The sequence below is a fragment of the Giraffa tippelskirchi genome, chromosome 13, assembly GCF_054371585.1.
Source record: "Giraffa tippelskirchi isolate mGirTip1 chromosome 13, T2T-mGirTip1v1.2.pri, whole genome shotgun sequence".
In the NCBI taxonomy this organism is placed as follows: domain Eukaryota; kingdom Metazoa; phylum Chordata; class Mammalia; order Artiodactyla; family Giraffidae; genus Giraffa; species Giraffa tippelskirchi.
The window spans coordinates 95,795,461-95,812,977 of NC_137287.1; the positions used below are offsets into that span (position 1 = coordinate 95,795,461).

General features: G+C 42.6%; 2 protein-coding genes and 1 non-coding gene across 11 annotated transcripts in view; 1 reads left to right on the forward strand and 2 right to left on the reverse strand.

Annotated features, from left to right (window-relative positions):
- The first annotated feature begins 863 nt into the window (after positions 1–863).
- Positions 864–16,055, forward strand: GINS1 (GINS complex subunit 1). Of its 4 annotated transcripts, none has more exons than XM_081557342.1 (7): positions 864–1,034; positions 5,343–5,407; positions 8,446–8,544; positions 9,107–9,197; positions 11,359–11,475; positions 12,268–12,342; positions 14,019–16,055. In XM_081557342.1, exons 1-7 carry the CDS (start codon positions 960–962, stop codon positions 14,085–14,087), a joined length of 591 nt encoding a protein of 196 aa, XP_081413468.1. In that variant the 5' UTR covers positions 864–959; the 3' UTR covers positions 14,088–16,055. The 4 variants fall into 4 exon arrangements, with proteins under 4 accessions (XP_081413468.1, XP_081413470.1, XP_081413471.1 ...); XM_081557343.1 differs by lacking the exon at positions 864–1,034 and adding an exon at positions 1,460–1,930; XM_081557344.1 differs by lacking the exon at positions 11,359–11,475.
- The window catches only part of PCMTD2 (protein-L-isoaspartate (D-aspartate) O-methyltransferase domain containing 2), a 56,571-nt gene continuing 44,745 nt past the window's right edge, over positions 5,692–17,517 (reverse strand). For 2 of the 6 annotated variants that reach the window (XM_081557327.1, XM_081557331.1), the window contains exons 7-8: positions 8,928–9,004; positions 5,692–5,953 (exon numbers count right to left, since the gene is read on the reverse strand). In XM_081557327.1, coding sequence (XP_081413453.1) covers positions 5,883–5,953; positions 8,928–9,004 — 148 coding nt within the window. In that variant the 3' untranslated portion in view covers positions 5,692–5,882. Of the gene's footprint in view, positions 5,954–8,927; positions 9,005–12,879; positions 13,556–14,214; positions 16,933–17,517 lie in introns of those variants that run through there. The other 4 variants (XM_081557330.1, XM_081557335.1, XM_081557323.1 and 1 more) reach the window with 2 other exon arrangements.
- Positions 8,201–8,273, reverse strand: TRNAE-UUC (transfer RNA glutamic acid (anticodon UUC)). The gene has a single exon. It is a non-coding gene; the product is annotated as a tRNA-Glu (tRNA).

Below are 17,517 nucleotides of genomic sequence, written 5' to 3' on the forward strand. Positions count from 1 at the left end.
CAGGGGGCAAGAGGTGAGAAACTAAGCTGCCATAAGCCTTGCAGCCGAGCCAAAAAAAAAAAAGCCAAATAATATGAATGGTTTCTATAGTAGTAATTCCCACCTTTGATTCTATGTGGATATGAAAATTTCCATAATCGTGCAGGTGAGAATATGGCTATGTGCATTCATATTAATCCATGGCAATAATCCCCTCTCCCACCTTGTGAGTTAATTTACACGTTTTTAAATGACAGGTTTAATATCACAGGTGATGCTGTAGAGTGGAAGACTGAAATACAGGGTCTGTCACTTTATGAACTGTGTGACCCTGGACAAGTTATCTAACTTCCATTTCCTACTCAGCACCAAGCATCTTAACAACCACTTTAGGGCTAACCATGAGAATTACATGGAGAATGTCACAGTCTAGGCCTAGCACACAAGAGATATCCAGTAAAAGTTGTTTTCCCTTTGTTACAACACAAAAAACCCACACTGCAAAACCGAACAGAAATCAACGGTGGGTCCCAACATCAATGCCCACCTTTCCCGGGCCTGCCTTCTAGACCTCAAGGTGCGCGCGCTGTCAACCAAAAGGAGAATGACTGAATCCAACGGAAGATCGGGCGTGCGTCCATCCCGAGCTGAGCTGCGTGAGAGCTGTCCTGCCGCTCAGCCTGAGCTTGGACCGAGGCCTGGACAGCAAGGTGTGGCTGAAGCCGGACTGAGGCCCGCAACCGCCCCAGCGCGAAGCTCCCTGGGGCACTGCGGCTGCACCGCGGAGGCAAATGTCCCCTGGCCGCCGCCGTAGCCCGGAGGACGGCAGTGCGCTCCTATTGGTCGCCATTTTGGCGCCAAAACAGGGCGGAGGCGGAGTCGGCACTGCGCGCCTGGACAATAGGACCAGAAGCCGTAGGGAACAGTGAGGCGGCCGTTTGGTTGAGAGCCGGTGGTCCAGAGGGCCCGGTGCCTGGACCATGTTCTGCGAGAAGGCCATGGAGCTGGTCCGGGAGCTGCACCGCGCGGCCGAGGGAAGGCTGCCTGCTTTCAACGTGAGGGCGGGGTCCTCCCCAGGGCGCTTCTCTGGGGCTGCACAACCCGGAGCGGGATGGCGGGTGTGCCTGTGGTTCCCCTCCGTCGTTGTGGGAAGGTCGTGGGCAGGTCGGTTTTGGTGGCTTCCCGCGAGCGCGGGGGTTGCCGCCACTCTCCTCGCTCCCCGCCGCCGCCGCCCGGCGTCCTCGTAGCTGCTGTGCGCGCGGGCTGGGCGGTGGGCGTCTCGCTCCGGTGAGGCGCAGAGAGCCCGGGAGACGGCTTGCTAGAGCTCAGGTGTGAGTTACACCGGGGAAGTGTGGACCGGGGTAGCCCGAGCGTTAGGGCCGCGCCCTGAGGGCTGCGGTGAGCGTAGCCCCACCGGGGAGCCGGCCGTGCAAACACCCTCCCCTTCCCGTCGGGGAAGGGCGGGCAGCAAGGGGGCTCCGGGGCCGGGAGGTTTGCTCGTCACTACAAGGCATTTCAGAGGAGCGACGGGATTACTCTGTGTTTTGATAGCTGTCGCAGCACTTTGGTGGAGAAGGAAATGGCAACCCACTCCATTATTCTTGCCTGGAGAATCCCAGGGACGGCGGAGCCTGGTGGGCTGCCGTCTATGGGGTCGCACAGAGTCGGACACGACTGAAGCGACTCAGCAGCAGCAGCACTTTGGGGAATGGACCGGATAGAAGAAAGACTGGTTCTGAGTGGGTTATAAATAGACCATAGAAGAGATGGAGGTGATCCACAGCCCGGTCGGGGGGCCCTGAACACCGTGTCCTAAGACGACAGGAGTGGTAGGTACGAGGACAGGGGTGGAGGTGAGAGGAGTAGCCGGGGAGTGGAGAGACCGGCATCTCTGGAGGCTTCACTCAGGTAGCAGAGTAAACATCTGGCGGTCAGCAGGTAGAGCGTCTGGGTAAGTTGAGTTTTGAACATTCAAGAGCAGTTAGTCTGACACTTGGGCTATTTAACAGATGGGGAAACTGAGCTGCTGAAATTAAGGATCAAGTTAAAGGGCTTGTCTGAACTTGCAGCGTGTTGGAAACGGAGCTCAACTTGAAGTTTTCTTCGATTCCAGTCTGTTATTCTTGGAACTTCAGACAGTTACCTTATCTAAAAAGTTAGGAGACACAGAATACAGAGGGGTTGTTGTTGCTGTTGTTCAGTCTGTAAGTCATACCCCAGTATTTGTGACCCCATGGACTTGCAGCAGGCCAAGCTTCCCTGTCCTTCACTCTCTCCCTGACTTTGCTCAAATTCATGTCCATTGGGTCAGTGATGTCATCCAACCATTTCACCCTCTGTAGCCCCCTTCTCCTTTGTCCTACCCTCAGTTTTTCCCAGCATCAGGGTCTTTCCCAATGAATCAGCTCTTTACATCAGGTGGCCAACATATTGGAGTTTCAGCATCAGCATTATTCCTTCCAAGGAATATTCAGGGTTGATTTCCTTGCTATCCAAGGGACTATCAAAGAGTCTTCTCTAACACCAAAGTTCAAAAGCATCAGTTCTTCGGTGTTCAGCCTTCTTTATGGTCCAGCTCTCATATCCATACATGACTACTGGAAAAACCGTAGTTTTGACTATAGGGCCCTTTGTCTGCAAAGTGGTATCTCTGCTTTTTAAATGCTTTCTAGGCTTGTCATAGCTTTTCTTCCAAGGAGCAAGAGTTTTAATTTCATGGCTGCAGTCACCATCCGCAGAGATTTAGGAGCCCAAGAAAATAAATTCTGCCCCTGATTCCATTTTTTTCCCCATCTATTTGCCATGAAGTGACGGGACCAGATACCATGATCTTAGTTTTCTGAATGCTGGGTTTTAAGCCGGATGTTTGAGAGGGATGGAGGCTTTCCAATATGGCCCCACTAGAGTGGGAAGACTAGGTCACATGGGAAGAAACGAGCCCAAAGGTGCAGACACTGCCCACAGGTGCTGGCTTTTCAGACTGTTAGCTGTCTTTTCCCCTCAGATTTTTAGTGTTGGTTTCTTAAAAGTGTAAAATCCTGGCTTTTCTGGGTCTTAGAGGGTGTATGTGCACCTTTTCTTGCAGTCATGTCTACCTTTGGGGGCTGGCCACTGGGACAGCTGAGCTGGGTTAGACTAAGAATTGATCTTGATCTGATTGACCCCTCACATCCTTGACCCACACATGCTGTCGAGAACCATTCCTCCCCAGCACGTGGTAGCTGGTTTAGAGCAGGGACTCTGCCTTGTTCATTCCAGAATCCCTTAGGGTTAGGTGCTGTGTTTGGCAAATTGGAATGATGCACTTTGGATATGCAGAACTGATAATCGTTTGAGTCTTTAGGAAAATTATCTTGAGTTCCCAGGGGCTTACAGCTGGAGGTGGGAGCACAAAATGATGCAATTTCCAGTGTAAATTTTAAAAATCTAAGTCTTAAAAAAAGAAATAAAAATTTAAATCTGAAAACTCGGTTATATCTTTACAAGTTTATTTCATACTTGTCTTTTGTATACCTGCTGATCTCCTAATTGTGCAAGAGTTTCAACTGTTCCTTAAAATAATATTTTTGATAAAAGAAATATTTAACTGAATTCTAGTAAACACACTTTTCCATATCTTTTTAACCAGTTGATGAAAGACAAAGTAGAAGTCATGCTTTCATTTTTCATTAGAAATGATTTCTTACATTCAAACAGGTTTAAGTAGTGTAATTTTGTAATTATACCAGTAGAGCTAAAACATTTTTGCTAATGCATATACTTTGGCTCTAAAAGTAGATAGGTTGCTTATCATTGTTTTGTTTTCAAGTTTTGTGGGGGTTTTTTGGTTGTCATTGTTATAGCATTATTTGGGTTTCTCTGTTTTTTTTTGTAAAATTTTTAATTGAAATATAGTTTATTTACAGTGTTTCAGGTGTAGGGGTTGCTTTTTGACAGACATTGTATAACATTTACGAATTTTATAATTCTAATGTTTTTATTCTTCCAAAGGAAGTTTTTCAGAAATTTGCCCAAGTAGATAGCAGAAAAACTCCTTTGACCTTTCTGTTTTCTATCCTAGCAGTGTGTAGGTTTTTGTTTTTTTGTTGTTGGTTTTTTTTCTTGGTAGTAACCTTTTAAGATCCTTTTCCAATAAATAATAAGTTATTTACATGCTTTTGTCATGTGTTATTACTTTTGTAGACTATTGGTTTTTTTGTCATTAGTTTTATTGAGGTATAATTTATATACAACACAGTACACATTTTAACAGACCTTTGAGTTTTGACAAATGTATACAATCCTTGTGACCAGCAACCCAACCAAGATTTCTGCTATCCCAAGGATTCCCTTTTCTCTTTTGTGGCACTGGCTACCTCCCATCTGCAGCCCTAGGCAACCAAGGATTTTCTTTCCCCTACAGATTATATTTGTCTTTTTTATTGTATTTCTGGAGTCAGCATGCCAGGAATTGCAAATTTTTCTGTATGGGGCCAGTTAGAAGCATACAGTATGTACTCCTTTCTGTCTGACTTCTCAGCACAATGTATTTAAGATTAACCTTAATTAGTATGTTGTGTATTTTGTTGGCAGTTCATTCCTTTTTTTTTTTAATTGTGCTAAACAATACATAACTTCAACGTTGCCATTTCTAACCATTTTTCTGTATACTTCAGTGGCATTAATTATATCCCCATTGTTGTGCAACCATCACCCCCATTTCCAAAGCTTTTTCATAACCCCAGATAAACCCTATAGCCTTTAAGCAGTAACTCCCCACTTCTCTTCCCCCTCAGCCTGGTAACCTCTAATCTACTTTGTTTCTATGAGTTTGCCTAGACATTTCAGATAAGTGGAATCATACAATATTTGTCCTTTTCTGTCTGGCTTATTTCACTAAGCAATGTTTTCAAAGTTCATGTTGTTGTATGTATCAGCACTTCTTTTTTTGACTGAGTAATATTCCATTGAATGGACATTACCATTTTGGCTTATCTGTTCCATCAGTTGGACATTTGGATTGTTTCCGCTTTTTGGCTGTTATGAATAATGCTGCTCTGCATATTTGTACATAAGTTTTTGTATGAACTTAGGTTTGAAGTTTTCTTGAGTGTATACCTAGAAGAAAATTGCTGGATAATATGGTAATTCTAAATTTAACTTTTTGTGGACCCACACGGCTGTTTTCTATACGGCTGTACCATTTTGCATTCCTACCTGCATTGTACAAGGGTTTCAGTTTCTCCCCATCCTCTCCAATACTTGTTATTATAGCCATTTTAGTAGGTGCGGAAGGACTATTGGTTTTTCATAAGGTACATAAGCATAGAGTATTGCTACAAACTTGGTGGGGGAATTAATGAGTGTAATTTTATATGTTCCAGGAAGATGGACTGAGGCAAGTTCTGGAGGAGATGAAAGCTTTATACGAGCAAAACCAATCTGATGTGTAAGTTGGTAAGCTTGATATTTTAAAATAATTTAAGAAATACAATGTTGAAGTCAGATCATCTTAATATTAGTTTTTAGATATGATTTGGTTTTTTTAATTCTCTGTGACCCTGATCATACCCTAGCTATACAGAAGTAGAAGGATTTGTGTTAATGATTGTTTTGTCTATAGGGACCAAATAGCGCTTGGCACATAGTAGGTGTTTGATAAATACTTATTGTTTGACTGGTATGATTTGAAAGGATTTAGGGTGGATCCAAAAGAGATGAGACAGGAGCAAGTAACAGACCTAACGAGTGAAGTGTATTGTTTCCATCAGGTGAGGGCTTAGTGGTTTAAAGGGAGAACAGGCAGTTTGCAAATTTAGCAGGAGTAGCAGTGACTTCCAAAAGCTTGAGTGAAGTTCGCTGGGAACTCGTGCTGCAGAACGCTACAGCTTGGTAGATTAGAGGGTTCTGGAGTTGAAGACTATTTAGAGCCAAGCATGGTAGTTGGCACAGTGGAGAATCTGGGCTGAACAACAGACTTCAGAGGATCCTATGACTGGGTGAAGAATAAGACACAAGAATACGGACTGCTGGAGGAAAAATGAGTTATTGAGAGCTCAACCTGGAGAGAAGTCTGTCTGCAACATGAGATTTCATCCTTGGCCTTGCTACGTAGTGTTTTCATCAGTTAGTTGGACATACAAATCAGTAGCGTGTTGTTAGGGTTTGTGCAGTACACAGAACACTTTGCAGTAACTGTGTTTAATGACAGATGCTGATGAACAAGGAACTGATGTGCAAGAGGTCTGCGGTAAATGTAAGGGAAGTGGAAAATCCTGAACTCAGGTTCCCAAGTCATTCATTTGTTCATGCAACAGATATGCACTAGACACTTATGAGCTGATAAAGGGCTGTGGTGTTTTGATTGTAAACAGCAGAAATCGAGAGGTTTTCCCCCGTGGCCCTCAGTGTCAGGCAGAAGACAGATGTTAAATGCAGGTAAACCAGGTCAGACTACCTGCTATGAAGGAAAACACAGCACTCTGAGAAAGAGTATTACACTGAAAATATTAGTAGATTGAGAAATCCTGGAAATTGTCTACTAGGAAGAGACACTTCAGCTGGAGCCTGAAGAAGTAGGTTTTAGCAAGGAAGTAATTGTAAGCACAGAGCATTTCTAGTTGGAGAAAACAGCATGTGCAAAGGCCCTGAGTCATGAAAGTGGGTGGGATGCTCAGGGACCTGATCATTACCGAAGGCCAGTGTGGCTGAAACTTAGTGAGCAGGCAAAGGGCGACACCAGGTGAGATTTTTAAGCATGTGGGGGAGGTGGTGGTACGTTTGTGTTCTAACGATCACCCTGGCCGCCATGTGGATAGTGGATGGTGGGACTGAGAGGGAATATGGTGGTCATGCAAGTGACAGGAAGGTGAGCCAGACTAGGGGAAAAGAGAACAGTTTACAGACCTATTTAGGAGGTAACTGAACAGGCCTTGGTCCAGTAAGGGAATGATTTTCCTGTATTCATACCATTGGGAAATTCATGATCCAAAATTCTGTGCCCTATCCTCCTAGTTTTGTTCTGGGCAAGACAGTCACTATTACCAGTTTCTGGTTAAAATTCTTTGTCAGAAGAAATCTATTCCTATTTAACTGTTCACATGGAAATGTGAATTTTTTAAGGAAGTTCTTGTGTATTTAATCAAGTACTTTGATGTTAAGTTGGGTGTGTTTTATTCGTGCTCTTTCGTTATAATCAAGAGCACATTGTAAACAATGTGGAGAATAAATCTAACATTGCTAGAGTGGGAGAAGTGTCTGGAACAGATCTAGAAGACGTGGGAAAGATATTTTGCCTCTATTTTCAGGGCCTAGAGCAGGCACATACATTTTGTATTTACCTGTTGCCTTTTAAAACTCCAAAGTAGATACTTATTAATTCTGTACATATGGTTTTGTTTTGTTTTCCTTTTTTTTTCAATTGTGGTTAAGATACACACCAGTGATAGCTCAGTGGTAAGGAATCTGCCTGCCAGTGCAGGAGATGTGTATTCAATCCCTGGGTCGGGAAGGTCCCCTGGAGAAGGAAATGGCAACCCACCCCAGTTTTCTTGCCTGGAAAATTCCATGAAACGAGGAGGCTGGCAGGGTACAGTCCATGGGGTCAGAAAGACCGGACACTACTGAGTGACTGAGCACACATACTATTGAGTGTGTTCAAAACATTCATAATGTCATATCGCCATCACCACCACCACCTTCTCCAGAACTCTTCATTTTATAAAACTGAAACACGATACCCAGTAAACAATTGTACATGTGATTGGAAAGGGTGATACTTGTCTAATATCTAAGGAGACATATATTTTATAGGGTAAAACCAAAATTTTCTCCCTTTTTGTGTGAAGGACCCTAAAGTGCAAACATAGTTGAAGATCAAGAACTATTTCTTGGATGAGTGGAGGAACATTTGACTTTATAGAGTCCTTAGCTCACTTTATGAGAATGAGGATTTGGAAGGATTTGATACCATAGAACGAGGACTCCGTAGGATGAGAACATGATGTGAGGCCATAATCTTAGGCCTCGTGATATTTGATCTCTTGTCCCAGCATGAAAAAGAGATTCTAAAAAGTGAGGCAAAAGGTTGTCTTTTGGAGACAATGGAAATTAATCAGTGTGCAAAACGCAATGTGCCACATGGCTAAACAATGCGAGTATGATCCTAGGCAAATTAGTTAGGTATTTTTAAACTTTTTTAAAAAAGAATTTAAGTTTGTCCACACAGCTTGCAGGATCTTAGTTCCCTGACCAGGGATTGAACCTGTGCCCTCGGCAGTGAAAGTGCAGTGTCTTAACCACTGGACCACCAGGGAATTCCCTGGCTCTTTTCTATTTTATTTTGTTAGCAAAAGCTCCAGTGTTGAGGCAGGTACTATTTAACTACTAACATAAATAGCTAAAAACAAGTATGGAGTCAGTTGTTAGCTGACTTTGAAAATTTAACCTGTACTCAATAGACATTCTTTTCCTTCAATGTTTTACCAGGAATGAAGCAAAGTCAAGCGGACGAGGTGATTTGATACCAACCATCAAGTTTCGACACTGTTCTTTGCTAAGAAATCAGCGCTGCACTGTAGCCTACCTGTGAGCGTCTCTGTGTTTGCGAGGGTGGCAGGGATCAGTGGAGGGTTCCCATCCAAGTGGGCATCAGAAATTCTTAAGAGTTGTCTCTTTTATGAGCATTCTGAATTTTCTCTTTTTATCCATTTAAACATTTTTTATTATGGAAAATTACAGTATTCTTAAAACTAGGGAATAATATTACAGCCCCCCATGGAGCCATCATATAGGTCAAACAGTTCTTAACATTTTGCCATAATTGCTTCATCTTTTTTTATGTGTCTATGCTAAACATTAGACATTTCACCACTGAATAGTTTCATATGCATCTTTAAGAAATAAGGGCCTTTGGGCCCTTTTCTCACATGATCACTGTATAATTCTCTTACCTGGAGCAGTGAACATACCTTCACAGCATCCATCCAGTCTATTCCTGTTTTCCATGTTGTCCCAAAGGTGTCCTCTTACAGTGGTTTGTTTGCCTCTGGAATCAAATCAAAGTCCATGAGTTACCTTCTGGTGGTTGAGTCTTAAGTCTCTCCTGATCAAGACAACTTCTGATCTAATACCGTTATTAATGTTCTAGGTATGACCGGCTGCTTCGGATTAGAGCACTCAGGTGGGAATATGGCAGTGTCTTGCCAAGTGCTTTACGATTTCACATGTCTGCTGAAGAAGTAAGTTAGCACTCTTGTTCAAATTTGTAAATTCGGAAACTGGCTGAGCTTCTGGCATTGTTTGTAGTGGTGGTGGTTTAGTTGCTAAGTCATGTCCGACTCTTGCGATCCCATGGACTGTAGCCCGCCAGCCTCCTCTGTCCAGAGGATTCTCTAGGCAAGAATACTAGAGTGGGTTGCCAGTTCCTTCTCCACGGGATCTTCCCAACCCAGGGATCGAACCCAGGTCTCCTGCATTGCAGGCAGATTCTTTACCAACTGAGCTATGAGGGAAGCCCCCTGGCATTGTTTTGTAATAGTATTTATAGTATTTGTCTTTTTGTTTTAATTGCTTTTCAGTAGTTTTTGGTCTGTTTGAGAATGGTAGGAGTAATTCTAAATGCTGTATGGAAAACTACTATTACTTAACAAAATAACAGGTCCCGTTATGTTAGCTGCTAGTGATCCATCAGTAGGATTCAAAACTGGCATTATTATTTGGAGGTTTTTCATAAAATATGTGTGTGTACATATTTTGTTTGGGGCTTCCCAGGTGGCACTTGTGGTAAAGAACTTGCCTGCCAATGCAGGAGACGTAAGTGATGTGAGTTCGATCCTTAGGTCGGGAAGATCCCCTACAGGAGGGCTTGGCAACCCACTCCAGTCTTTTTGCCTGGATAATCCCATGGATGGAGGACCTTGGCAGGCTACAGTCCGTAGGGTCGCAGAGAATTGGACACGACTGAAGAGATTCAGCACGCACACATGTACTTTGCTTATCTTTGTGAATGTGTGATGAATTCTTGATTTATCCAGTCACTGAGGCACAATATTTAAGGACACAGGATTGAAGGCAAGCAAACTCGTGCAGAAACCTTGGCTCTACTTCTGTGAGATCCTAGGCAGGTGACTCCATCCCTCCCTGTGCCTAAATTCCCTCATTTACAAAGTGAGGGTCATAGCATCTGCTGCAGTGACTTTGGACACCAACTACCTAGTTAGACCAAACTTCATAGGTTAAGACTGCCCTCTCTTCAGACACCAGCCATGGTTTGCGGGTTCCCAGGACCACTCTCCCTTCTGACCAACTGACTACAAATTCAGAGGTTCCCACTCTCCCCTCAGGTTTGAGGCTTTTAGCCTCTTGATATCATTGCAGAGAGGAGAGGGGAGCTAGAAGGAGGGCTCCGTCACCTGTGATTCAGTGCGTCATGGTTTGATCAATCGATGCAGCCTTTGTCATGACACTCCAGAGTTGCGTGAGCTTCCCTGATTGACACGACATCGTGTGCATTGTTCCGCATCAGTGTGCCTGCAGGGTGGTGTGTCCTGATCCCTCAGGGAGAGGAAATCAAAGCTTCACATTTGGGACCTTCCCAGACCTCACCCTGGGTGTCTCTTCCTTTGGCTGGTTCTAATTTGTATTCCTTTTACTATAGTACAACAGTGAATGTGAGGACAGTGCTTTCCTAGGTCCTGTGAGTCGTTCTGGCAAAGTAGTAAACCCGAGGGAGGCATGTACATGTGTATGTATGCACGCACACACTTTACTAGTGAAGGATATGAAGATGTTTTTCTGTACAGTCTTTTTGGAGTTATCTTGTTTTATCTTTCACAAAGATCTACAGGACTGGAATAGATTTTTGTGACTAATGTATGAGCCAAGTTTCATGTCTGTGATGGGGGGGCTTTCTTTTGTTTGTTTGTCCTTGTACCGATTTCATACTGCTTAAATGATTGTAATTTTGTAATACTTCTTAAGTAAGTTTTGCCATTTTGTTCTTCTTTTTTCAAGTGTCTTGAATATTTTTGGCTTTTTGCATTTCCATGCAAATTTCAGACTCCTTTATCAAGTTCGATTTTTTTAAACAATCGGAGTTTTGATTGAGAATGACTTGGATCTATAGATCAGTTAACATTATTATAATATTGAATTGTCCAGTCCTTGAAAGTGGTATATCATTCTACATTTTAGGTACCAATATCCAGAATGACCAATACCTACTGTTCTAGGTACCAGTGCCTGGTTCATAATAGGTAATCAATAATATTTGTAGTTTGAATGAATGGTCATAGTAAAGATGCATGTGGGCATGTATGCTGTTTTTGAAAGGTTTAGTGTACAATTTCTGCAAGTCTATTTTCTTACAGCTTTGTCAAATGGCCATCTTTATGTTTCCAGATGGACTGGTTCAATCGTTATAAAAAGTCCCTTGCTACCTACATGAGGTCATTGGGAGGAGACGAAGGTTTGGACATCACACAGGATATGAAACCTCCAAAAAGCCTATATATAGAAGTAAGTATACCTTTAAAAAAAAATGAGTGTTTCTTTGATGCATAGAGTGTGCTGACTTTTGTCCAAGGAAGGGGGTATGTGAATATATACTAGTGTATATAGACATACCTTGGAGGCACCATAGGTTTGATTTCTGACTCACAATAAAGCAAATATTCACTAAAACGTGTCACACAAATCTTTTGGTTTCCCAGTGCATGTAAAAGTTATGCTTACACTAGTCTATTGACTATGTGTTAGCATTATATATGTATTTTATTGCTAAAAAATCCTGCTATCTGACAATGCAGGGTTGACACAAATCTTCAGTTTGTAAAAAAAAAAAAAAATCAATATTAGAGAAGCACCATAAAGCAAAAAACAAATGAGAGGAAACAGAAACCCAAGCCAAAACTTTTACCAGTAAGTGGTGGTGGGAATAGGATTGAACAGCTAAAAATTTTTCGCTGTACCTATTTTAAAAGTTTTAACTTTTAAGTATTTTACATATTGTTAAAATGAAATCAAAGTATAAAACCAACCCAAAACTCTCTTTGGCAGCTGCTTCAGTTGCCTTGCTATCAGTGCTGAGCTACACATATATTCAGAGGTTTGCCATTTTTCTTCCTCGCCATCAGCGGACACTGGAACCGCTAGTAGCCTCAGTAAGGAGTGCTAAGCCTAACTCACAGAGAAGAGGAGCACAGAGCCTAGTACTCCCCTGTGGGCACATGTACAGTCCCCAGCTACGTGATGGTTACTTCATAATAAAAAGTAATTTAGATATTATAAAACATCAGTTTTTCTCTTCAGGTGCGGTGTCTAAAAGACTACGGAGAATTTGAAGTTGAGGATGGTACTTCAGTGCTATTAAAAAAAAATAGCCAGGTATTTACTGTCTTAGGATACTTTAAATTTTGTAAGAGTGTTGAATGATGGAAATGTTGGACTCCGTAGCTAAGTAAATATCACCTTGCAATGATCATTTGTGTCATAGGCATTAAGTTTATCATAAAATATCCTTTTATCCTTTTTCTAAAGACTTGAAGCAAACGTTGCATATAGTAAGAAAGGGTTAATACCGTTGCCCCTTAAACATCATGTAAGGATTATGGGTGCAGTCAGACTGCCCACTCCCCACAGGCTGTAGGTGCGTGAGCTTCCGTTGTAGCAGCACACGGGCTTGGTAGTTGTGGCTTGTGGGCTCTGTGGCATGTGGACTCTTGGGTTTGTGGGCAGAAGCCTTCCTCTTGATGAGACTGTGTCTCTCAGTATCACTCTATAAAACTGGGGTAACTTAAAAGCATCATCTACTGTAGTGGGCATTAAGAGGTTTCTAATATGTCTGAGCTCATCAGAAATAAGTTTTCTATAAAATCTGTGTTATAGATCACCCACATAATGTGAAGTATTAATAGGGAAACATTTTCTTACCATACAGTCCTTTATTGACTCTCGGGGGCATGTTTCTCATTGCCCAGAAATGAGAACAAATGTCTTTAGTAGACATTGGAATAACTGTTCAGTGAACAACTCCATCGGTTTTTTTCTTTTTCTTTACATTTCATAGTTGTAAGACTTAAAAAATTCAGTTAAGTTAGACATCAGTCCTTGGCCCATGGGTCTTCATGACTGGTTGGCAGGAGTTTCTGTGGTTGTGGGTCCCACGTGAGGCCTTGAGTCTGAAGAACTGTCAGGTGCACGGTGCTGCTGGAGTGGCATTCGCTTCCTTGAGTACTTGCCGTACTCTATCCTTCAGTTCACCTTCTCGAGTTCTCTACGCTGCACTTTCTAATGCACTGTTTTTCATTTTTACTCAAGTATCTATGTCTGTCTAGTCTTGGAGATTTCTTTGGTCACCTGTGAGCTTGAAAAGTCTTCCTGCCTCACTCCCTGTACCTCCCCACTCCAGAATTTAATAAATGTTCTCTTCTGTGTTAAGCCTTGCTGTTTGGGAGAGAATGAGACCAGGAGATGCCGTTCCACCTCAGAATGAGAGCAGTGTGCTCTCTAGAGACATGGAGGATGAGCCTTAGCTGGGCACCACCTTCCTCACACACAGCGTGTGGCCAGCATCCACGGGTTACAAAGACTTTTCATCCTTGAAAAATATGGGAGAAGAGTTGCACTGTTAGTAGAGGAGTGACTGTTCAGACACAGGTCCTCGAACAGGTTTAATGGAGAAGACACTCCTTCCATTTGCCTTCTTAGTGAACTGTTGCCACATCCCTTGTGGTCTGTGGCCCAGATCACCTACCTGGCTTTCCTGTGCATAAATCTAAAAATGCAAACACTAAGGAAAATACCTACTAGAATTCAGAAGTCTTTAGTTTAAATTTAACTTAAGCAAAGTATGAATTTGTTTATAAAATTCAGATTTTAGTACAGCTATAAGTAACATCAATTTCAGTTGATGAAAATAGCAAATATACTTAAGCTTAGCTTTTAACTACTTCGCTGGTGCAGTTTGAAATATTCAGCATGCATTGCTGCTTTTTAATGACACAACATGTAATTTAAAATAACGCTCTTCATTCCCCTCTCTTCCTCCCCTCTCCTCTCAGCACTTTTTACCTCGGTGGAAGTGTGAGCAGCTGATTAGACAAGGCATTCTGGAGCATGTGCTGTCATGACCCCTGGCCAGATGGCTGCTAAGACTCCTGGTGTGAGACTGCACCCAACCAAAGTCACTTCTCCACTGCTTTTTGGTTCTAAAATTGAGACATTCTTCAACCAGGAATGCTTGGCGGAGGAGTATGGTTTGTTTTTTTCTTTTTTCTTTTCATTTGGATGTTAGTTTCTCTTCTATTTCATTTCTGAATATAATTCCATTACCTCCCATGGTAAACATATTTGTGAATCTATGTTGTATGTTTGTACTTTGAAGTATTGGTTCTCAAAAGAGAATTTGCACTCTGGCCGTACAGAGACTCCACAGACATCCACCCTGCTGTCCACAGCTCTAGAGCGAAGTCTAAGATCAGGGTTCTAGCAGATGCTGTGCCTAAAGAGAATGCTTCCCGGCTCGTATACTGCCATCTTCTCATTCTTTCCTCACAACGTGTAAGAGGTTTGATTTTCTATTGTACAGGATTCTCCCCTTTGTGTAGTAAGTTGTATCTATAATCATAACGTTTCTACAATTCCCAAAATACTATCGTGTGTTTTCGTTTCATGAAAGTAAACATTTGTTACATGTTCATCTCTTTTAAACATTAAAGAAGAGTTTCACCTGGATGTATAGGGAGGTCTTAGGTCCCTGTGCCTCTTGTATTGTTGCTGGAAGTGGGCATTGTGCAAGCCAGGGAGCTGAATTTCTGAAGTTTGTGTTTCCAAATCATATGGGCAGGTGGAGCTGGTGGTCTCTAAAGAACACAATGGATTTTGCCCATTTCCAGCAGTGGTGGCTGGTCTGGCTCGTGCCTATCTGCGAGCTTGTGTCACAGGATGTCCATTTTGGAAAGGGAAATTGAGATTGGGGCTAGGAAAGGAATTTTGTGCAATTTCCCCCCAAGAGTCACATTGACCAAAAAGTCACATGAAGAGCTGATCAGCCAAGCGGAGGGCAATTTCTACTGCCCAATAAAATGACAGGCATTGGAGAGGCACCAGGTGTCCTACCTGCTGGTCAATGGCCTTCCTCCACCAGTCCCCTCCATGACCAGCCCAGTAATCTTAGAGACATTCCCGTTTAAAATACAGATAAACCCAGTACCTGGCACACTCTGTGCAGTGTATTTCATAAGCGGGAATATTTCTGGCCAAAATTATACTCAAGTAGTCAAGCTATGGAGAGCCTCTACCTAGGGTGTGGATCTGCATATTTTCACAACACACATATTAATACTTAGGTCAGCAGGCGGCCCTTGGCAGATTCTTTTCCAAGCTGTGTGGCTCACAGGATCTGTTTCCCAACCAGAGATTGAACCTGCGCCCTGGGCATTGAAAGCACAGAGCCCTAACCACTGTACCTCTAGGGAATCCCCTCGTTTTTTAAAAATAATTCCTTCCATAGATTCATAACCAGAGAGATTTTCATCTGAATCTCTGCCAATAAACAATAAGGAAATTTTCCCTGGTGAATGGGGTGTGGATGTGTTAACTGTAGGTCGGTTCCCTCCCTTGCATTCTGCTCTTCCAAGCACGTGGAACCACGTGCAGATGAGCCCCGAGTCCATGCGAGTCAGCTGTGAGGAGGAACCTGCGGTAAAGGCCACTGCCCTGTTGCCAGCCCAGCATCATTCCTGTATATAAACCATATGATGTACTTTTCTGATTCATTCCCAAAATAAAATAAGTATGTTTCTTACTTGAAGTAAATGTATACTGGTTGAAAAATTAATTTTGTAGGTTTTTATTGATTTATGTTGATTGGTCCTATAGAGTTGTGGCTAGAATTTTAAAATACATGTTTTTTTCTTATTTAAAGCTAATAAGTGCACAATTAAAAAGATAAAACAATGTAGAAAATGAAAGTAGTTCCTATTTTACCTACTAAATGCCACCATCCATTGTGCCCACTGTTAACTGATTACGGATATAAAGTACAATCCCATTTCAGGTGTTTTTCCAATAAAATACTTTCCAATTTTTGTTCTTAATGTGAATGGAATTTTCTTTTCTATTTTCTAACTGGTTTTGGACGATAAATATTAAAAAGCAGTATATTATGGTGACTTGGCCACTTTCCTATATAAAGTCATTTCTTTTTCACATTGATTTTGTCATCTGGAACTTTCAGAAAAATGTTGACTACTGCTGGTAATAGCTGGCAGTTTATCCTTTTCCTAACTTGACCTGAATGACACAGTCTTCTTCATCTCTCTACCCCATACTTCTCCGAGAAAAACTCACAAGACTTGTGGCCTCCCTCAGGGCAACCTGAAACTTCAAAATAAATTTAAAACCGTAGTGAAACAGTGGTAATTAACAAACATGATTTTTTCCAAGTGCACTTTTGGAACTTGAGTGATGATCATATAGGGTTTCTCACTTAACTCCCTAAAGTTACGGATTACATATATATAACTGTTGCACTATCTTACAGTCCATTTGTAACATTCTTCTTGGCCATGGTGTGTTAACCATTCATTGAACTGCAAGATTTGATTTGCTATTATTTTATTGTGGAATTTTGCAACTTTTCAGTGATGCTGTTCTATACTGCTTAGCAAGAGGGGATGGATGTGTGTGTATTCACGTATGTGTCTGCTTGGTCAGTGTTTTCAGTCATCTGTTCCTATGAAACAGCTATCCGAACACAATGGCTTTAAACCACTCCATTCTGTTGACTTTTGCAGTTCTGCAGGTTTGCTGGGCTCAGCTGGGAGTTTCTGCAGATCTTGCTTGGGGTCCCTGATGCAGTTGCATTCCTCTGGTGACCTGACTCGGATGGCTTGGTCTCTATCCTCCATGTGGGCCTCTTGTGAGGTTCTCTCTGGTGAGCTGATTGGGCTTCTTACCTGGCAGCTTGGGACCCTGCGGGGTTAAGAAGGTGGATGTATGTGCTGCTAGTTGTCTGAACGACTAGGCCTGGTAGTGGACTAGCACCATTTTCTGCCAAATTCAGTCAACTAATACAGCCCTCCAACCAGTTCATCCTAAAGGAGATCAGTCCTGGGTGTTCATTGGAAGGACTGATGTTGAAGCTGAAACTCCAATACTTTGGCCACCTCATGCGAAGAGTTGACTCGTTGGAAAAAACCCTGATGCTGGGAAGGATTGGGGGCAGGAGGAGAAGGGGACGACAGAGGATGAGATGGTTGGATGGCATCACCAATTCGATGGACATGGGTTTGGGTAAACTCCAGGAGTTGGTGATGGACAGGGAGGCCTGGTGTGCTGCAATTCATGGGGTCGCAAAGAGTCAGACACGACTGAGCAACTGAACTGAACTGAATACAGCCCCAGGTGCTCAGAGTCAGTGAAGAGGCCACATGAACCACGTAAAGGCAGAACAGCAAGAGGCCCCACAGTCAGATGGGGTGTCAGGGTTCCCTTATTTTTCATAGAAATGTACCTTTTAAAATAGCATTAATACCTACAGAACTATCTCAGTATGAA

What these genes read in the sequence shown, in the direction of transcription:
- GINS1 (XM_081557342.1), top strand. Translation starts at nt 960, where the DNA reads ATGTTCTGCGAGAAGGCCATGGAGCTGGTCCGGGAGCTGCACCGCGCG. An exon ending in CAAAAAGCCTATATATAGAA is followed by an intron (nt 11,476 to 12,267) that starts GTAAGTATACCT and finishes TTTTCTCTTCAG; the next exon opens with GTGCGGTGTCTAAAAGACTA. An exon ending in TATTAAAAAAAAATAGCCAG is followed by an intron (nt 12,343 to 14,018) that starts GTATTTACTGTC and finishes CTCTCCTCTCAG; the next exon opens with CACTTTTTACCTCGGTGGAA.